At 41.9% G+C, this 16,826-nt stretch overlaps 1 protein-coding gene across 1 annotated transcript in view; it reads right to left on the bottom strand.

The window, feature by feature from the left end:
- The window catches only part of RSPO2 (R-spondin 2), a 186,870-nt gene that overhangs the window by 86,792 nt on the left and 83,252 nt on the right, over positions 1–16,826 (bottom strand). The window contains exon 3 of the mRNA XM_075549362.1: positions 3,203–3,391. Within this exon, the coding sequence (XP_075405477.1) occupies positions 3,203–3,391 (189 nt within the window). The remainder of the gene's footprint in view (positions 1–3,202; positions 3,392–16,826) is intronic.

The raw sequence follows: 16,826 nt of genomic DNA, 5'->3' as shown, positions 1-16,826 counted from the left end.
CAAGGGCAGATGGCCAGGTCCTTGCTCCACAGAGCTCCTGGGTGGGATCCCACCACTGACCTTTCAGTTAGTAGCTGTCCTTGTCAGTAGGTACCCCTAATCCACATTTTACACTTCAATGTCTTGAGTTTCAATGAAGCGAAGCATGTAGAGACTAAAACCATGAAAGCCCTATGGGAATGCCTCTTCTCTGAGCTACAGGGTCGCTGTGAGTAAGGCTCAACTCGATAGTAATGGGAAAATTATGGAACGTCTTCCAACATGACGGGCTCATTTTCCGGCACGCTTTCAGGAATGGTCTGCGGTAGTTACATCATCTTGGGTCAACTTAATAAATACAGTGAAGGGTTGGAGTCTAGCCTGTCAGTCCAGCCATGGCCTGATGGTACGTCCTTGTGGCTATGGTCTTCTCATAAAGGAGGATCCTGGGAACTTCCCCTGCCTCTCTCTGCTTCACTTTCCTATTGATGAGCCACTTTGAGCCACACTGATGGCATCCAAAGCCCTGTGAAGTGGCTACCGCCATTGGATCCATATGACTTTGCACCCACCAACCCGTGATCTTCCTGCATTCTGCATCATTGCATGTGGCTGAGTGAGTCAGAAGACAGATTTATGGACTAGTGATCGGACTTATGGAATGGACTGGGATGTTTCCTTGATATATAATTACTTCTTGATATAAAGTTCACTCTTACACATAAAAAAAGAAAGAAGCATACGACACAAATTATAATGTGTACAAAGAAGAAAAAAATGTTCTGGAATTGATTGTGATAACGATTGCACAATCTTCCTGATATGATGAAACTACTGGATTATATGATATGTGGATGGAGTGCCAAATAAAAAACTTAAAAAATAAGCATACAAAATTTTTTACATATTATTTTTCAACAAGATCCAGTATTGGTGAGATTCGAGGGAAAATGCCTGTCATTAGTAAATATGTACTGGTACAATTTTTTTCTAGAAGGCAATACATATAAAAAATCTTTCAAATGTGTATTAATGCTTAAAAGTTTGCCTTAAAAAAAAACTAGGCCAAGGGATAAAAATGTGCGTGCGCTTATGAGACAGAAGGAGAATGGTCTACACAGATGGTCTTCATTTGACCGCTACTGCTGAAAGGGAAATTTCAACAGTTAGCTAAACATATCATGGTACATGCATTCAGCAGAATATGTGCAGGCAGAGTTAACAACATGAAGATTGTTCACAATTTATTAAATTAAAACAAGTTGTACAATGGAACAATATCACTTTTGTTAAGTGAAAGTGAGAGGCAAATATGCAAAGAAACAGGCAAGAACAGGAATCAAAATGTTAACTTTTGTGATACTGAAGTAGCTTTTGTTGAGTTTGTTTTATTCTATGGCTCTTCCGCACCCACCCCCATACACACACCCTTTTATGTCCATGTTCTTTCTACGTGACTAGCAAGGAATATGCATAACAATTAAAATCAAACACCTTTATCCCACAAATGATTTATCAGTGAATCAGAAAGAGAAAATAAAAGATAAATATCATTTAATATCATATCAGCATAATGACTAGTCTTATTTTCTGCCTCACTGCATGCCTCAAATAGTTACATAATTTATTTTTAATTAAAAAAATAAATAAAACTCACTGTCATTGAGTCAATTCTGACTCATACCTGCCTTACAGGGCAGGTTAGAACTGCCCCTGTGGGTGTCTGACAAGTCTGTATACAGGAATGGACAACCTCACCTTTCTCCCACAGAGTAGCTGGCGGCTTCGAACTGCTGACCTTGCTTTGCCACCAGGGCTTCCATAGCATGTTTAAATGTCAAAGTGAGTTTCACAGTGTTTTACCCAGAAGTCGAACTCAGTTGTAGAACAAGAACTTGACCTCATTTCCTAGAGAAAGCCTTCCTTCAGAAGAAAGGCTTTGTTTCGCAATTACATCCTCACTTGAGAGGTCAGAGAGGAGGTGAGCACCTTTCACCGAAACGGGTTTGTAAAGCTGAGTGCTTGAAGTAGAGGTGCTTGTCTCCACTGCTGAACAGGAATAGCTTAACCAAAAGTGACTGTGATTTCAAACCCTGAGCCTGAAATGGTTTTTCCAACTTAAATGTCTCGTGTTCTGAATGGACTATGTATACATACGTAATACAGATTCAATGTGCATAAAATATCTAAGAAAAAGTACAAATAGGAAGTCTGAAAGAATCACGGTCACCCAAAGAATTAAGAAATAGTTTTCCTCTTTCTCTTGCATCACAGGGGCTTCCTAATAAGTATTTCCCGCTTGTACCAGATTAAATAATGATTTTCTCAAGGTCAGTGAGCTGCGACATTGATTACATTCACTTACAACAAGTACAACCCCAGTGGGTAATGAGTGGAAGTCCAGTCACATGCAGATTCTCTTTAAAAGGCTGACTTACCATCACTGCTTGTCTCTTCATTTCTGAGAAGAGCGATTGCATTCAGCCAAAATGTGCTTGTGAACTCCTGATTGAAATGCTCTCTCTCTTAGGAACATTTTATCAAAAAACTTTAAGGTACAGCCAAAGTGCCCATTCATTCCAGATTGCCCATACACGTCCCAATTTTTGCAGCTTCTCTCGCTCCCCGCGTCCCAGGTTACGCTGTACGTCAGGTGGTGAGCACCGCACCCATACACCACACGTGCAATGTTACGATTAGGGCATGAACTACATGCCTTGACTCATCGCCTTAAATCCCCATGTCATCTTCCTCGCACCCCGTGGAGCTACAGTGAAAAGGACAGCAGGTCAACATGGCCCCAAATCCCTCTTCAGTTCTTCCTGTGCGATTAATAATCACATTCCCATGATTCTCTTCCTAAAGTCTGGATCTTGTCACGCACGAGCTTCTGACCGGATACCATTTCTGATCTATGATACCTGCAATGGCTTTCCTCTGCTTCCTACTGTACTCTTACTCACCTCTCTTATTTCTGCTAGAATTCTGATCCTCGTTATGAAAAATCAATATTTTGGTAATCTTAAAAAGATGCATGTGTGATATCTTCATATGCCTAAAAAAATAACAGAATCTCTCTTATCCCAATTCTTTTTGAAATTTGAGATTAGACTTTACTGGGGGAAGGGGGTGCCTACCACCATTTCCATGTCACCAGTTCCATCTTAGTTCTTCCCTAAGTTTTACAAACAATACAATGGGACAGAGAAGGTCAAGTGCTCACTTGCGCATCTGTTCATCTCTGGGGCTCGGTGGCCGTAGTAGCCCGGCGGGCAGGAGTGCAGGCACTCTCCGTACTGGCGCATCCCTTCTCTTCGAAGAAAGAAGAACAGCTTCTGCTGACATCGACTGCACCCATTGTCCTTCGAACAAGACAAGCAACCCTTGCAAATGGGATTTGACACATAGCTAGCTGTAAGAGGAAAGACAAAACAGTTTTCAATACAGATATAATCGAATTTCTAATAAGTACAGTGCAGAGAGGAAAATGTCTTTTGTCCCATGCTTCCGATCAAAGAGAGATGCTGAATAAAATGCAAGCAAAAATATATGATACACCCAAAGTTTGGAGGACATGAAGAAGCTAAAGGGCAAGTTAAGGCTAGGTGCTTAAGCTGAATCACTCGTGGTCTATTGGATCTAATGGAGGCAGAACTCAGGCAGGGTTCTGAACCCAGGTCAAGACATGTGCATGCAGACAGCTGACATTCTGCCCACTTTATATACTAAGGAGACATCTAGCCCACTGTATGACCCAAACACTAGAACCCCTGCTCACCCCAACCGACCACAGAGAGGGACAGCGACCCTGGATGGAGGCTGGGGAATGCATATGTTCAGTAGAGAAAGAACACCCCTGAGAAAGAAAATCGCCAACCCTTCAAGACATATAAGTGTGGAACCCCAAAAAATTATTGATATATTTTGAGATCCTTAACTCAACAATTGAACATAAAGTCTGTCCAGAGCTTTCAAACAGAGAGAGAGAGAGAGAGAGAGAGAGAGAGAGAGAGAGAGAGAGCACGAGCGAGAAGAAAATGTAAAACTGTTCTCTAGACAATTTCTATAATCTTGGAACCTACTGCCGATATGGAAAACTACCTTAAAATCTTGTTTGCTGAAGATGAGAAGGACTTGAAGCATTTGCTGATGAAAATTAAGGACTGCAACCTTCAATATAAATTACAACTCAATGTAAAGAAGACAGCAGTCCTCACAATTGCACCAATCGTGGTCAGTGGAGAAAGGGCTGCAGTGGTCAAAGACTAGGATCCACAATCGTGGACTGTGGATCATTGTCAAGAGATCAAACAATGCACTGGGATTGGGGTCAATCTGCTGCACACAACCGTTTTAAAGTGTTGCAAAGCAAGGAGGTCACTGAGGACTAAAGTATTTTCGATTGTCTCCTATGCATGTGAAAACTGAATTTTGAATATGGAAGACTGAAGAAGAATTGGATTGATGCCTCTGACTTTGGTTCTGGTAAAGAATGCCGAACGTGTCATATGCAAGAACAAGCCAGGCTGCCTTGGAGAAGAACAGCCAGAACAATTCTCAGTGGCACGGACGGTGAAACTTCATCTCACACACTTTGGACATGTTGTCAGGAGAACTATTCCCTAGAGAAGGGCATCCTTCTTGGTACCGTGTCAGGGCAGTCACAAGGATGAAGGCCTCGACAAGATGGACTGGCACAGTAGCTGCACGCATGGGCTCAAACATGAGCAATGATGGTGGGGATGGCACCCAGCCGGGTGCGGTTTTGTTCTGTTGTGCACAGAGGGCTGCTAACAATCAGAACCAACTCAAAGGCACTTGCCACCACCCAAAACAACCTCAAACTGAAAAAGGGCCAACCGCACAAACAGGGAGTCCTCGGTTCCAGTAAATGGGAGAATTTACACCTGGAAAACCAGAAACAACAGAATATGAAGTCGCCTTTAAATGCATGTGTCCCGGGTTATTTTTGAAAAAAATTAAAGAAATAGAAATTACATGGATAAGAACAAGAGTGTATAAATATGCAAATTAGAAAGAAATAAAAAATAAACTTAAAAATGCTCATCTCTGAAGAGAATGAATTAACTGGAAGAAGAGGAAACTACATAGCCTGTAGCAAAAGAAAAAGACATGAAAATATAAAATGTTAAGAATCATATCAACAAAAAAAACAGGTGGGGGAAATGTTCAAATACTTGATTATTAGATATTCCAGAGGAGAAAATAGAGAGAATGAATAAGCTACAAAATACAATAAGGAATGACTATTTCCAGGATGATTCGAGAAAGACATTAGTTCTTAAAGAACAGTCCTAGGGAGAGCAAATAGACAAGTATCCACATATTTATACCAGTGAACAAAGTCCAAACAGCACACCAGATTCCTCACAAAGGAAGGAAAAGTTGACTGACAGCAGTTATCTCATAGAAACAAGCAGTAGTAGAAGATAGTGAAATTCTACCTTGAGCATGCTGAAGGAACATGATGGCCAAATTATGTATCTGTAAGAAGTTAAATGATAGTTTAGGAATGAGAGCATAATAAAGATATTTTAGTCAAGACATTAACCAGGCACACTCCCTGAGAGAATCATGTAAGTATGTCTTTCGAAAATACTAAAATCAAGCTCAGGTGGAGGAGTCAAGATGGCAGACTGGTTGGCTGCGCCAGGCCAACAAGACGTGCGAACCTCAGATGACAACCCTGGAGTTCTTAGCCTCAAGTAGACGAACAAAGACTCACACTGAACAGGGAATGGAAAAATAAATTAAAATCAGCATGTGAGAAATACGAAGCACAACTATTTGACCATTTTGAGAAAAACCGAGTAGAGATACTGAGGAACATTGAAGAACAAGTTCACAGAATCCCTGCTAAGACACTGACCATTTTCTATATATGTATGTATCTGCTGCAAGTTTGTCCATGACTACAAGATGCTTTATAATCCCATGGGGGAGATTCCATTACCCTTTAATACCAATTTATCCCAACTTTTTGAAACAACACTCTGTACAACAGAGCAAAATCCTGCCTGGTCCCGTGTCCTTCATCATAATGGCTATGTTTGTGACCACCGTGACAGCCGCTGTCAGCCCATTTAATTAAGGGTCTTTCACCTTTTGATGACTCTTCTTTCACCAATCGTGATTTCTACAGGAATTGGTCTTTCCTGACAACACGTCTAAAATACATGCGAAAAAGTCTTGTCATCCTTGCTTCTAAGGAGTATGCTGCCTGCACTTCTTTCATGAAGTACAAGCAAAAAGAAGCTACTATTTCTTAAAGCATCTTCCATCTATGTCTAAAATTTCTTCCATCTGGGTGCACCACTTCTTAAAAGTGATGTTTCCATCTCGCCAGCCCTTCCAGGAAGAAGGCAGCACTCTTCCACATCAAAACTCAAAAACTTATTGCCATGAAGTTGAGTCTGACTCATAATGACCCTAGAAGACAGGGCGGAACTACCCCTGTGGATATCAGGGATTGTAATTCTTTAAAGGAGTAAAAAGCATCAATTTCCTCCCATGAAGCAGCTGGTGATTTCAAAGGGCCAAAGTCGTGGTCTGCAGCCCAACATGTATCCGCTGCATGACCAGGCTCCTCCACTCTTCCGCTTACAGTTGGGGGATCCTTGATGGATCCAAATCATGTGCCTTTTAAATGAGCTTGATATTTGGATCAGCATAAGAGTGCCCTGTGAAAATCTCATAGGATAATTGGGTACATTCAAAGAATGAGGACCAATAAAAAGATTAAAACTCAAGAAGGAAGGAAGAAGGAAGGAAGGAAGGAAGGAAGGAAGGAAGGAAGGAAGGAAGGAAGGAAGGAGAGAGGAAGGAAGGAAGGAAGGAAGGAAGGAAGGAAGGAAGGAAGGAAGGAAGGAAGGAAGGAAGGAAGGAAGAAGAGGAGAGGAACATGCACATTGAGCAGACAGGAAGGTAGACAAGGACTAGTGAGGTGACGGCAGAACTCCCAGAGTAAGGTAGACATAAGAAAGTTCCCCTCTGGAACAAGAGACACAAACAGGAGAAAGCTGTCTCCTTTGCCTCCCTAATTCTGACCTGATGGATCACCAAAGGCCGCTCCAGATGATCTTTATCACAGGCCTAGGATGATGGTTTTGCAAAAGTTACTCTCCGTGTTTACCTCGTCTGTTGTAAAAACCAAGCCACTACGGACTCTGTGTCAAAAAAGCTCCCATAGGTCTTGTTGGATTCGGTGTGATACAGCTCTGCTGGTGTCTCGGTCTGCCAAATTCAATAATTTTCTCTTCCCCCAAAAATGAGGAGGTACACTGTGGTGATTTTTAAAAAAATGAATGCAATTTTCAATTTATTAAAACTTTTCATAATGAGACCCCAAGATCATTCCTTGTCCTTTGAGAAAAAGCTGTCGAGATTACTACCTCCTTTGGAATTTCCCAAAAGAGCCACCATACACTTCGGATCTGACCTCTCTGCCTTGAATGTCACTGGCCTAGCAGATCCCCTCAGAAGCCGCCCCTTTGATTAGCTCTTTCTTTAGGAGTCACACTAAGGAGACCACAGTAAAGGTATTGCAGGGAGAACTTGTCTGCAGAAACCCACCAATCTCACACACTTGTTTTAAATGTTTTGTTTGTAATAAATCTACACATGTATAGACTCAGGCCCCTGTAGCAATACTTTTTGACTTATCCTAAAACTTGTATATTTTAAATCGTTTTATTAGAGGCTCATAAAACTCTTATCACAATCCATACAGACATCAATTGTGCAAAGCACATTTGTACATTCATTGCCCTCATCATTCTCAAAACATTTGCTCTCCACCTAAGCCCCTGTCATCAGCTCTTCATTTTTCCCCTCCCTCCCTGCTTCCCCTTCCCTCATGAGCCCTTGATAATTTGTAAATTATTATTTTGTCATATCTTTCCCTGTCCGATGTCTCCCTTCACCCACTTTTCTGTTGTCCATCCCCCAGGGAGGAGGTCACATGTAGATCCTTGTAATCGGTTCCCCCTTTCCAAACCACCCTCCCAGTCTCATCACTCTCACCACTGGTCCTGAAGGGATCATCTGTCCTGGATTCCCTGTGTTTCCAGTTTCTATCTGTACCAGTGTACACCCCCTGGTATAGCCAGATTTGTAAGGTAGAATTGGGATCATGAGAGTGGGGGAGGAGGAAGCGTTTAGGGACTAGAGGAAAGTTGTATGTCTCATCGTTTCTATATCGCACCATGACTGGCTCATCTCCTCCCTGAGGCAATTTGTATTTCTTATAACTTGTTGACCCTGACTGAAATCCTTGTGGTTAAAGTGATCATTCAGAGCTTGCATGCTATGTCATAACCTACTCTTCCTTCAATCACATTGTGATCATCTTTCCATAGCAATGAACCAGGCCAATAGTACTTTATTACTTTCACAATTCCTAGAAGTGTGCGTTTTTCCAATAGTCTCTTTACCTACCACCAGCATATTAGTTGTATTTCATGAAGACCACCTCCAGTTCTCTAAACTCCAACTGAAGAACGAAATCTCTGTTTCTGACCTTCACAACTCCTGTAGCCTGAGCCTCTGCCAAGTGCTTCTCCTCTAGCTTCCATCATCATCTCATCTAAACACACTAGACTGCATGCATCCACACCCCAGCACACACACACACACACACACACCGCATGCTGGTGACCGCCACAACCTCTCCATAATGCTTGGTTTTCTTACATCTCATGTGGACTGTTAAGGCCCCAACATCAAGTCAACATCGACTTTAGTCTATATTCTATTGGTTGGGTTGACTGCCCCTCCATTATTATGGTATAGCTGATATCTTATGCTAACTCGGTAATTTTGACGTACAAAGCGTTTTCACACAGCAGACAGACAGAAAGTCAGTCTAGAAAGAATTACATACAATTTCTTCAGTTGCTTTCTGGAAAGATATCCTGTTATTGGCATCCTGAGCAAGGTATAAAGATTATGTAAATTCAGAAAAAAAGTGGGTAGCATTCAGCTGCTCTGGTAAGAAAGGGTAAAGATGGGAACTTGGAGTGGCTAGGTCAAATATAATTGGGAGAGGTAAATAGCAACGGGGAATACTCAGAGATTGCCTGAGGAAATTGTGATGGCAAGAGAGGAAGGGACTGGGAGCAATCCAAGTCATTTTAACTCTCTGGGTTCTTCCAGGAACATTACCCAGGGCAGGCACAAAGGAGCTATGGAATGGTGTCTCGGACAAGCAATCGCTCCTTATTTCATGACACAAAGATTCCTAAACTATTGACTCTCATGAGATTAAGGCAAGGGCAGAGGGTTGCTGGCTAGTGTTCCATCAAAAGTGACCCCATTTCAGAGTCCTGGGGAAGATGTGTGAGAGTCGTTTCCTGGCTACCTCCTGTTCTCAACGTTTACTAGAGTTTTGAAAAGGTCATCTCCAGATTAATCAAACCTAAACCTAGCTGTGCAAGTGAAGAGAGGACTTGGAAGGTTTAGGGATCAGGGCCGTCTGTAGCACAGTCATCACAAACTACAGTGGAGGCTATATTTACTTCCAGTTCACAAGTTAAATGGAAAACTCTTTATCTCCATAAATCACACTCCATAGTAAAAAGTCTGGATGGAGAGAGAATTACAGAAGAATGGACATAAATTAAAGGCTTCGCGTTTTGGTTTTAGGCACCAGAAGCCAACTTTCATCTTAGCCACAAAGATTTCAGAGTCAACAAGTGGGGCCCTACATTTTTTTTAAATGGTATTATTAAAACCATTAAAAGCACGGCTTTATTTACTTGAACCCCAACTGATGTAAACAATAAAAATCAATTAGGGAACACTTACCTGAATCCATCTCTTAGATAGATCTTTATTACCCCACGCATGATGAATTCTCTTAAAACAAAAGTGATGTCAGCCACACCCAGCCTAAGTGCTCTCTCTTCTCCTTCCCCAGCCATCTTCAGTCATTAATAGCTCTCTTCAATGCTGAAGGACAAGGGGAACACATTTGCTCCACATCTCAGAGAGACCTTTCGGTTTAATTAACCATCGTCTAGTTCAACTGTCCTGCAGGCCTTCTCTGGGTTACAAGTCAGTGGTCGAACCATTCAACAAGAACTTCGCCATCGCCCTTACAAAGTGGCTACACCAACCTGTGTGTCCAAAGCTGAGCGAAAAATAGGCCTTGAGACAAGACTAATTTGTTTTTCAGGATCTGACTACGGTGAATGGCTCTGTCTATTGCTATGAGATTTAATTCAAGTGTGCAGGTGAATAAACAGATCTTAATTTCCAGCTTTGATGACCATGTTTATTTGTTCTCTCTGAAGCTTCAACTTTTCCAACCCTGAAGCCTGCTGAGATCCAGAGCCTCATCCTTCCAACTAAAACACTTTTCTAAATCTAGATCCACCCAAAATTCTAAAGATGAAGTATGTCCCATTAAAGTCCTCAAAAAATATTATACTCAAGTGATTATAGCACAAACACACATATCTCCACAACAGAAAAGGAGTACCTGGGTTCTGAAAATAAGGAAAACCATACAGCAGAAAGCAAGTAAGTAGCGGCACCTCTAGATCTCAGAGAGACAAACTCAGCCAAAAGAGAAATTTCACTTTTAATCCTAATTGATTTGTGTTTCCCTTAAATTGTAACTTTGGCCTTTCCATCAATCAAATCTAGTTCTTCATATTTTACCCCATATGGCATTTTATGCAGTTATTGGAAGCCCATCTGCTTCCAATGCACTCTTGACACTTCGTTAAGGCGCTCCCATGTTTCTGGATTTTGTCCATGCCAAGTAAGAAATCTACATTCCTTCAAGGGGAAGGCATCCACTCCTGACAACGTGAATGGAATTTTAACTCTGAAAATACAACTGTCAATAGGTTGGTGGATCTCTGTCTCCACTTGTGTTTACTGGTTAAACAAGCCTGCAAGTTCAACATCACTGTTTAAATGAACACTTAATATGGATCTCAATAATCAAGCATGTAATAAAATTCCTCTACCTGTCTCTTCTCTAACCCTGAGCTTCAACAACATGGACCTTCAATGTCAGATCCAATACAAATCAAGGAGGGGACAGACCCTGCCCACTACAACTGAAAATGCTGCATTAAAAGCCTTCAACCATGTGCATTATGAAGCCCCCAAATCAATTCAACAATCAAAGTCATAAATTGATGAGCCATGCCAGTTGTCTTAGGATGACATAAGAAATGCTTGTTTTAAGCTGCTTTGTCTATGAAAATTTATACAGAAAAGTATAAATATTTATAGATAATATCTTCATAAAACATGTGATCTGATTTTAATGTGATGCCCCAAAATTTTAATATTCAAATTCATCACTTCATCATTATACCCTAGGCAGAAAATAAGGGAGCAGATAGCTTATTAGATTCTTAATAAAGCTTAGAAATAGATACATTTCTAAATGTCGATTGAGCTTAATTCAGAAAAATTTTGAGCACAGTTAAAGGCAAAGCTTGTTCCAAGATCACAAGGTCTGAGGGCCTATAGATACAGACTATATTTCTCAGAAACCTTTTTATCTCATCATGAGATCTTCAACAAAGAACATTTTTTAGCTACGAGGTTTACGAACCTTTATATTGCAAAGAAGTCCTCATAATAAATATATAAATTAATTGCCAGCCCGAAAGGGTTACTATTTGATCTTTAGTAATAATAATATTTTGTTCATCTACAATACGTGCTTATCCTGAGAAGCTTGTCTGGTGAAAATACCATTACTAAAAATAAGGCCCCCCCAAATATGAAAATTATCTAGAGAAATGAGCATTCTTACTCTCGGGATTAAAGTTCTTTAATCACGGGATTTTGCTTCTACCACAATATGTATCTTATCATTCACCAATTCAAAATGACTAGAAGGAATTTTAAAATGAAGAAAAATAAATGATTTGTTTTAACACATGAAGCATTAATCTAATCAGAAAATCAAAATAGGACAATCATGACCACTTAATTGTTCTCCAATACCAGATCATTTAAGTTATACCTTGAAGACTGTAAGTTCAGGTACAGTTATATTCATGCCATAAGGAGGCTCCAAGGATAGGGTATATGTATTTTTATAAAGCAGAGGGCTTTGAAGAGACATGGGTATTGCATGTTCCAAGTGTAACTTAGCTAAAATGTCTTCAGACAGCTTAGAATACCCAATACCTGTGGGTTAAAAAAAGACAATGAACTAAATATTACTGCAAAGTAATCATGGATGGAATCTTATCACAATTCTGCTAGAGAGCACAGTAGACCTAGAATCCAGTAACACATTTTTAATGAACATTTATAGATATCACGAACATTGAAGACAACCTGCCCAAACTGGAAGAGATTGAAAGGATATACAAAAGGCAAATCATAACTAGTGTCTGGAGGGAAAAAAATCACTGCTTCAGCAAACTGCACCTTGTCACAAAGCAGTACCCCTTTTACCTGCTCTCCCCAAAGTGTGGAACCAATGTGGCTGCACATCTGGTAGCGCTAACCACACATTTTCTAAAGTACCCTCTGAAAGCACATGGACAGTAGAGCCAGGGGCTTTGGGTGTTTGTTTTTTAAGTCAGTGCCCATCAGTCCTACTCCTCCAGGCTCGGCACCAGAGGCTCACAGAGGTAAATGAGCACTTTGACACGTCAGCTCTGTATGCTGATGATCAACTGAGATGTAGCCATCTTCCAGTCTGTGCCAGAGTGAGAAGCTCAAGTAGAAGAATTCAAAAGAAATAAATAGGATTTAGGAGTTCTCCAGAAAACATGTCATTTCCAAACTAGTGACTACCGAAAGTTAAGTAAGAAGAGAAGGCCCAAGTCAAAATAACTATGAGCCCACCCCCTGCCATTGAGTCTATGCCAACTCGCAGCAATGCGGCGTAAGGTTTCAAGGCCTGGTAAACCTTTTCTGGGGCAGATAGTCTTATCGGCTGGTGAGTTTGAACTGTCAACCTTGCCCTTAGCAGCACAATGCTTGCCCCCCAAAATGCCACCAGGGCTCCTTTGTACAAACTCCAGGCATAAAATCGTAACCCTTGACTTGGCACCTATAGTTCCCCAAACAATGGGTTTACCATTTCCCATAATTCATTAAGCTTTATTTGGGAAGGCCAAGCCATAAAAGAATTATTCCTTATTTTCTTACTCCCTACACATTCTTTGAATTTACTCAGTGGCAGGGAGTTTGGGTCTGGGTACCAGTGCACGGCCATGAAACAACGTAATGCAATTCTTTCACTCCATCCTAAGGAACCCTGGAGGTGTAATGGTTAAGCACTTGGCTGCTAACGTAAGTTAAGCAGTTCAAAGCCACCAACCACTCGGTGAGAGAAACAACACACAACAAACAACAAATGCACACTGTATCTTAGTGCTGACAGGCAGTGAAAAAATTATACAATTAAATATAAAAGCACACTCCCTACAAAATTATTAAAATAGACAAGATATCTCACCAGAACCACAAGCTCTTGGGCTGCTACAGCTGCGAACACCAACTAACACTACTTAGTTGCTGGAGATGGGACGGGGAGCAGGGCGTGGGGGGGGGGTGCATAGGATGGTATGAGATCTGTTTTTCAAAAATAGATGATGTTTTGAAATAAAGAATCATATCTTAAGCTCTAGAAAATAAGCCACCTGCTTGAATCTGTGGAAGCAAAAGAAACTCCATAAAACTGTCCTAATGCCAAAAGAAACGTAAGCTTAAAATTAGGGTGCAGGCGAGCCTATGAGCAGGGCTTAGAAAGTGCTGTGTAGCGATTACTCCTGCCAAATGTCGGTTTGGGCTTTCACAACCTACTTAACAAGCCCTGTGGAAATGTTGACAGACTGTTGGTGCTAATGTAATCCCAACATGAGCAGATCTAAATATATACATTTATGAAGACTGTGAAACCGCCACTCACACAGGGCTCCCTGTTTACCCAGAGACAATCTAATTATTTAAATGGGAACACAGAGCCAGGTTTTCTATTCCATAAATTACTGAAATTCTCTTTAGACAAACACTACTGAAAAACAAGTTTGCATACTTCCTAAGTTCTGGATCATCCGTGCCACGGTTGCTGACCTATAAAACTGCCTGTGGGAGCAAGCTCCCCAGTTCTCTATCTAAAGTCTAAATTGTTTTCAGGGAGGGGTAGGGGACAGAATGGACTGTAGTCAATGAAATTCTATATTCATGGTAAATTCTCACCATGTCCAAGAGACTCACAAATCTCTTCTTTCCCACCCGCATCCTCGAAGGCACGCAAGGTGCTGGCCTCTGCCTGCAACACTGGCTTCACGTGAATGGAAAGTAAACCGGGATGCCTTCCACGGCGTCATGGACACAGCCCTCAAGAAGAATCAGTGCCACAAATAACTAAACATATTAAAGGCACCACTGCGTTTGATGTGGAAACATCCCTGGGTCCTACCACTGTGCTTTAAAATTGGAAAGGAAGACTGTGCGCTGCACTGTCCTAGAGAAAAGGCTTCTTCAAAGAATAAATAAAAATTATTTTAATAAAACACAGTTTCCTTAATGAAAACAGCACTGACAAGCCCTCGGGGTTGACAAACATCGTTTTAGAATGATTATTCAGAAACACGCTATGATGCTCAAAAAAATAAAAAATGAAAGCAGCTTTATCGTCAATATTGGTAACTGCTGGTAAATTTCACATCCGTCTGTTTACCCAAATCGGAAAGATCCGCTACTGAATCTTTAGACTTAACCAATTGAGTTCACAATCGCTTTCAAAGAGTCTGCATTTAATGTTGACCCACTTTTCGACAGGCTTTTGGGGAATTTGCCTGATTTATAGCAACCCATACATTAGTTCTAATATGAAATCACATTGTTTCCCATGTTTTGCTACAATACATCTGTCTGAGTAGAAGAAGAAATAAGCCAGAGGATAATTTAAAAAGAAAAGAAAATGAACACTGAGAAACAGGCTACTCGCCAGACAGCAGGCTACCTGCTTTCAGACTATGTGGAAATTGTGCCGATCCTGCAAAATGCCTGTTTATCAAAGAAAATCAGTGGGTCAGTGAGTTTGGGAAACCTTTCCACGGTCATAGAGTTCATTAGTAACAAAATGGAATCTAGCTCTGACATCAAAACCACGATTTTATTTCCCTATTGAGTAACAGATGTACATGCAGTACCTAGGGGGGGAAAGCACTAGACCAGAACAAACCCAACTCCAGAACCAAACTCGCTGCCAACGAGTCAATCCTGACTCACATGGCCAGACAGGGCAGAGAACTGCCCCTGAGGGTCGCCGAGACGTCAATCTTCACACGAGTAGGAGCCATGTCTCTGTGCCAGGGAGCTGCTGGTGGTTTCAAACCGTCAACCTGGGCGTTCACTGCCCGGTGAGCAACCCGCTGCAGCATCAGGGCTCCTTTGAGACACAACTGTCTCCTTATGACTAGCTTGTTCCCTTTCCTCTGCTTTTGATAAAGGAATCGACCTTCCTTTTGAAGTCACTAAGAATGCTATACTAATTCTTCCCCAGTGTACCCCATCCAACGGAAGTTCTAACAACCAACAATCAGACAGAGGTCGCCCTGCCCCCAAATGCTGTCGGCATAAAGTTGTCGACGCAGTATGAAGGATAGATCGTAGGGAGACACGGAGCTCCGCTGGCCGGTCACAGAGAGGGGCTTCAGAACCATGAATGGAACGTCTTCAACGACTTGGACATGGAGTCAAAGGGCAGCCCTTTCTAAGGAGGACTCTCTATTTGACAAGTTCAATGGAAGGAAGGAAGGCAAAAAAACACCCAAACCATTCAATTTCCTGAAAATGGGCCACTCTCATCCCTGGCTTTGAAGACAGGTCCTGTCCTGGACAAGAGGCCTTTGAAGTAGCACAGTAAGCATACCTATGTAATTAGCAAGCCTCAGTGGGCCCGTCACGAGATCAAAACTAGACTTCAGGATGCGCTCAAGGCAAGAGGTGCCGCTGACTGAGGCCAGCAGCAAGGTGTGCTCAGAAGAAGTCAGAAGAAGAATCCACTGCTGGGTTTGTTTTGTTTGTTTCACAAATCAACCTCCAGGAATACTAATGGTAAACTAAAGCTAGCCATTGACCACTCCCCCAAAGTGGTCAAACTAACCACCGCGCTTACTGACATTGTAGCAGTGTTACCAGTGCTGTGTCCACAACAGATTCTTCTCTTAAATGCATCAATATATGCTACGACAGAGAGAACAAGCAAACACGCGTGTCCCTCTAAAACTAACGTCGATACTGTGTTTGCACGCATACAGATCAATATCACGCCTAAGTATACACACCGACCATGATAGCGCAGTGAATGAGGAATACTTGGTTTACAGTCTAGATCTGCAGGTCTTGAAAAAGCTTACCATGCAGAATCTGTTTAGACCAGTAACCCTACTTGAACGCTAGGACCCTGCGCGCAAAAGAGACAGAAGCATGCAAGGTAACAAGAGTGCAGCTGGAGACTGCGAGACACAGGTGAATCCCGAAACGTCGCCTCACTGGGGGGAGTGCGGAGGGTATCCTCCAGAAGCATGGCAACCCAGGCACAATGGGATCCTCAGGATCAGAGCGCTTACATGGTCTGGATTTTGGAACTAGATGTACAGATTTTGTTCCTAGTCCATCTTTGTCTGGAAGTTCGCCTAAAACTGGCTCAGCATGAGAGCATCAGGAAGCCCACCACTGACAGACAAGTGCTGGCTTCCCGAGAGGCACGTGGGATAGGAGAGAAAGCCGGCTCTTCGGCATGGAAGGCAGTGATTCTAACACTGAACAATAACTCAGCACTTTCTAACCCAGCAGACAGACAGCCTCGCCTTCCTCTGTAGTTCACA

The sequence above is a fragment of the Tenrec ecaudatus genome, chromosome 5, assembly GCF_050624435.1.
Source record: "Tenrec ecaudatus isolate mTenEca1 chromosome 5, mTenEca1.hap1, whole genome shotgun sequence".
Classification (NCBI taxonomy): Eukaryota; Metazoa; Chordata; class Mammalia; order Afrosoricida; family Tenrecidae; genus Tenrec; species Tenrec ecaudatus.
Note: the sequence above shows the minus strand (reverse complement) of the source record. Positions and strands in the feature narration are given on the sequence as shown.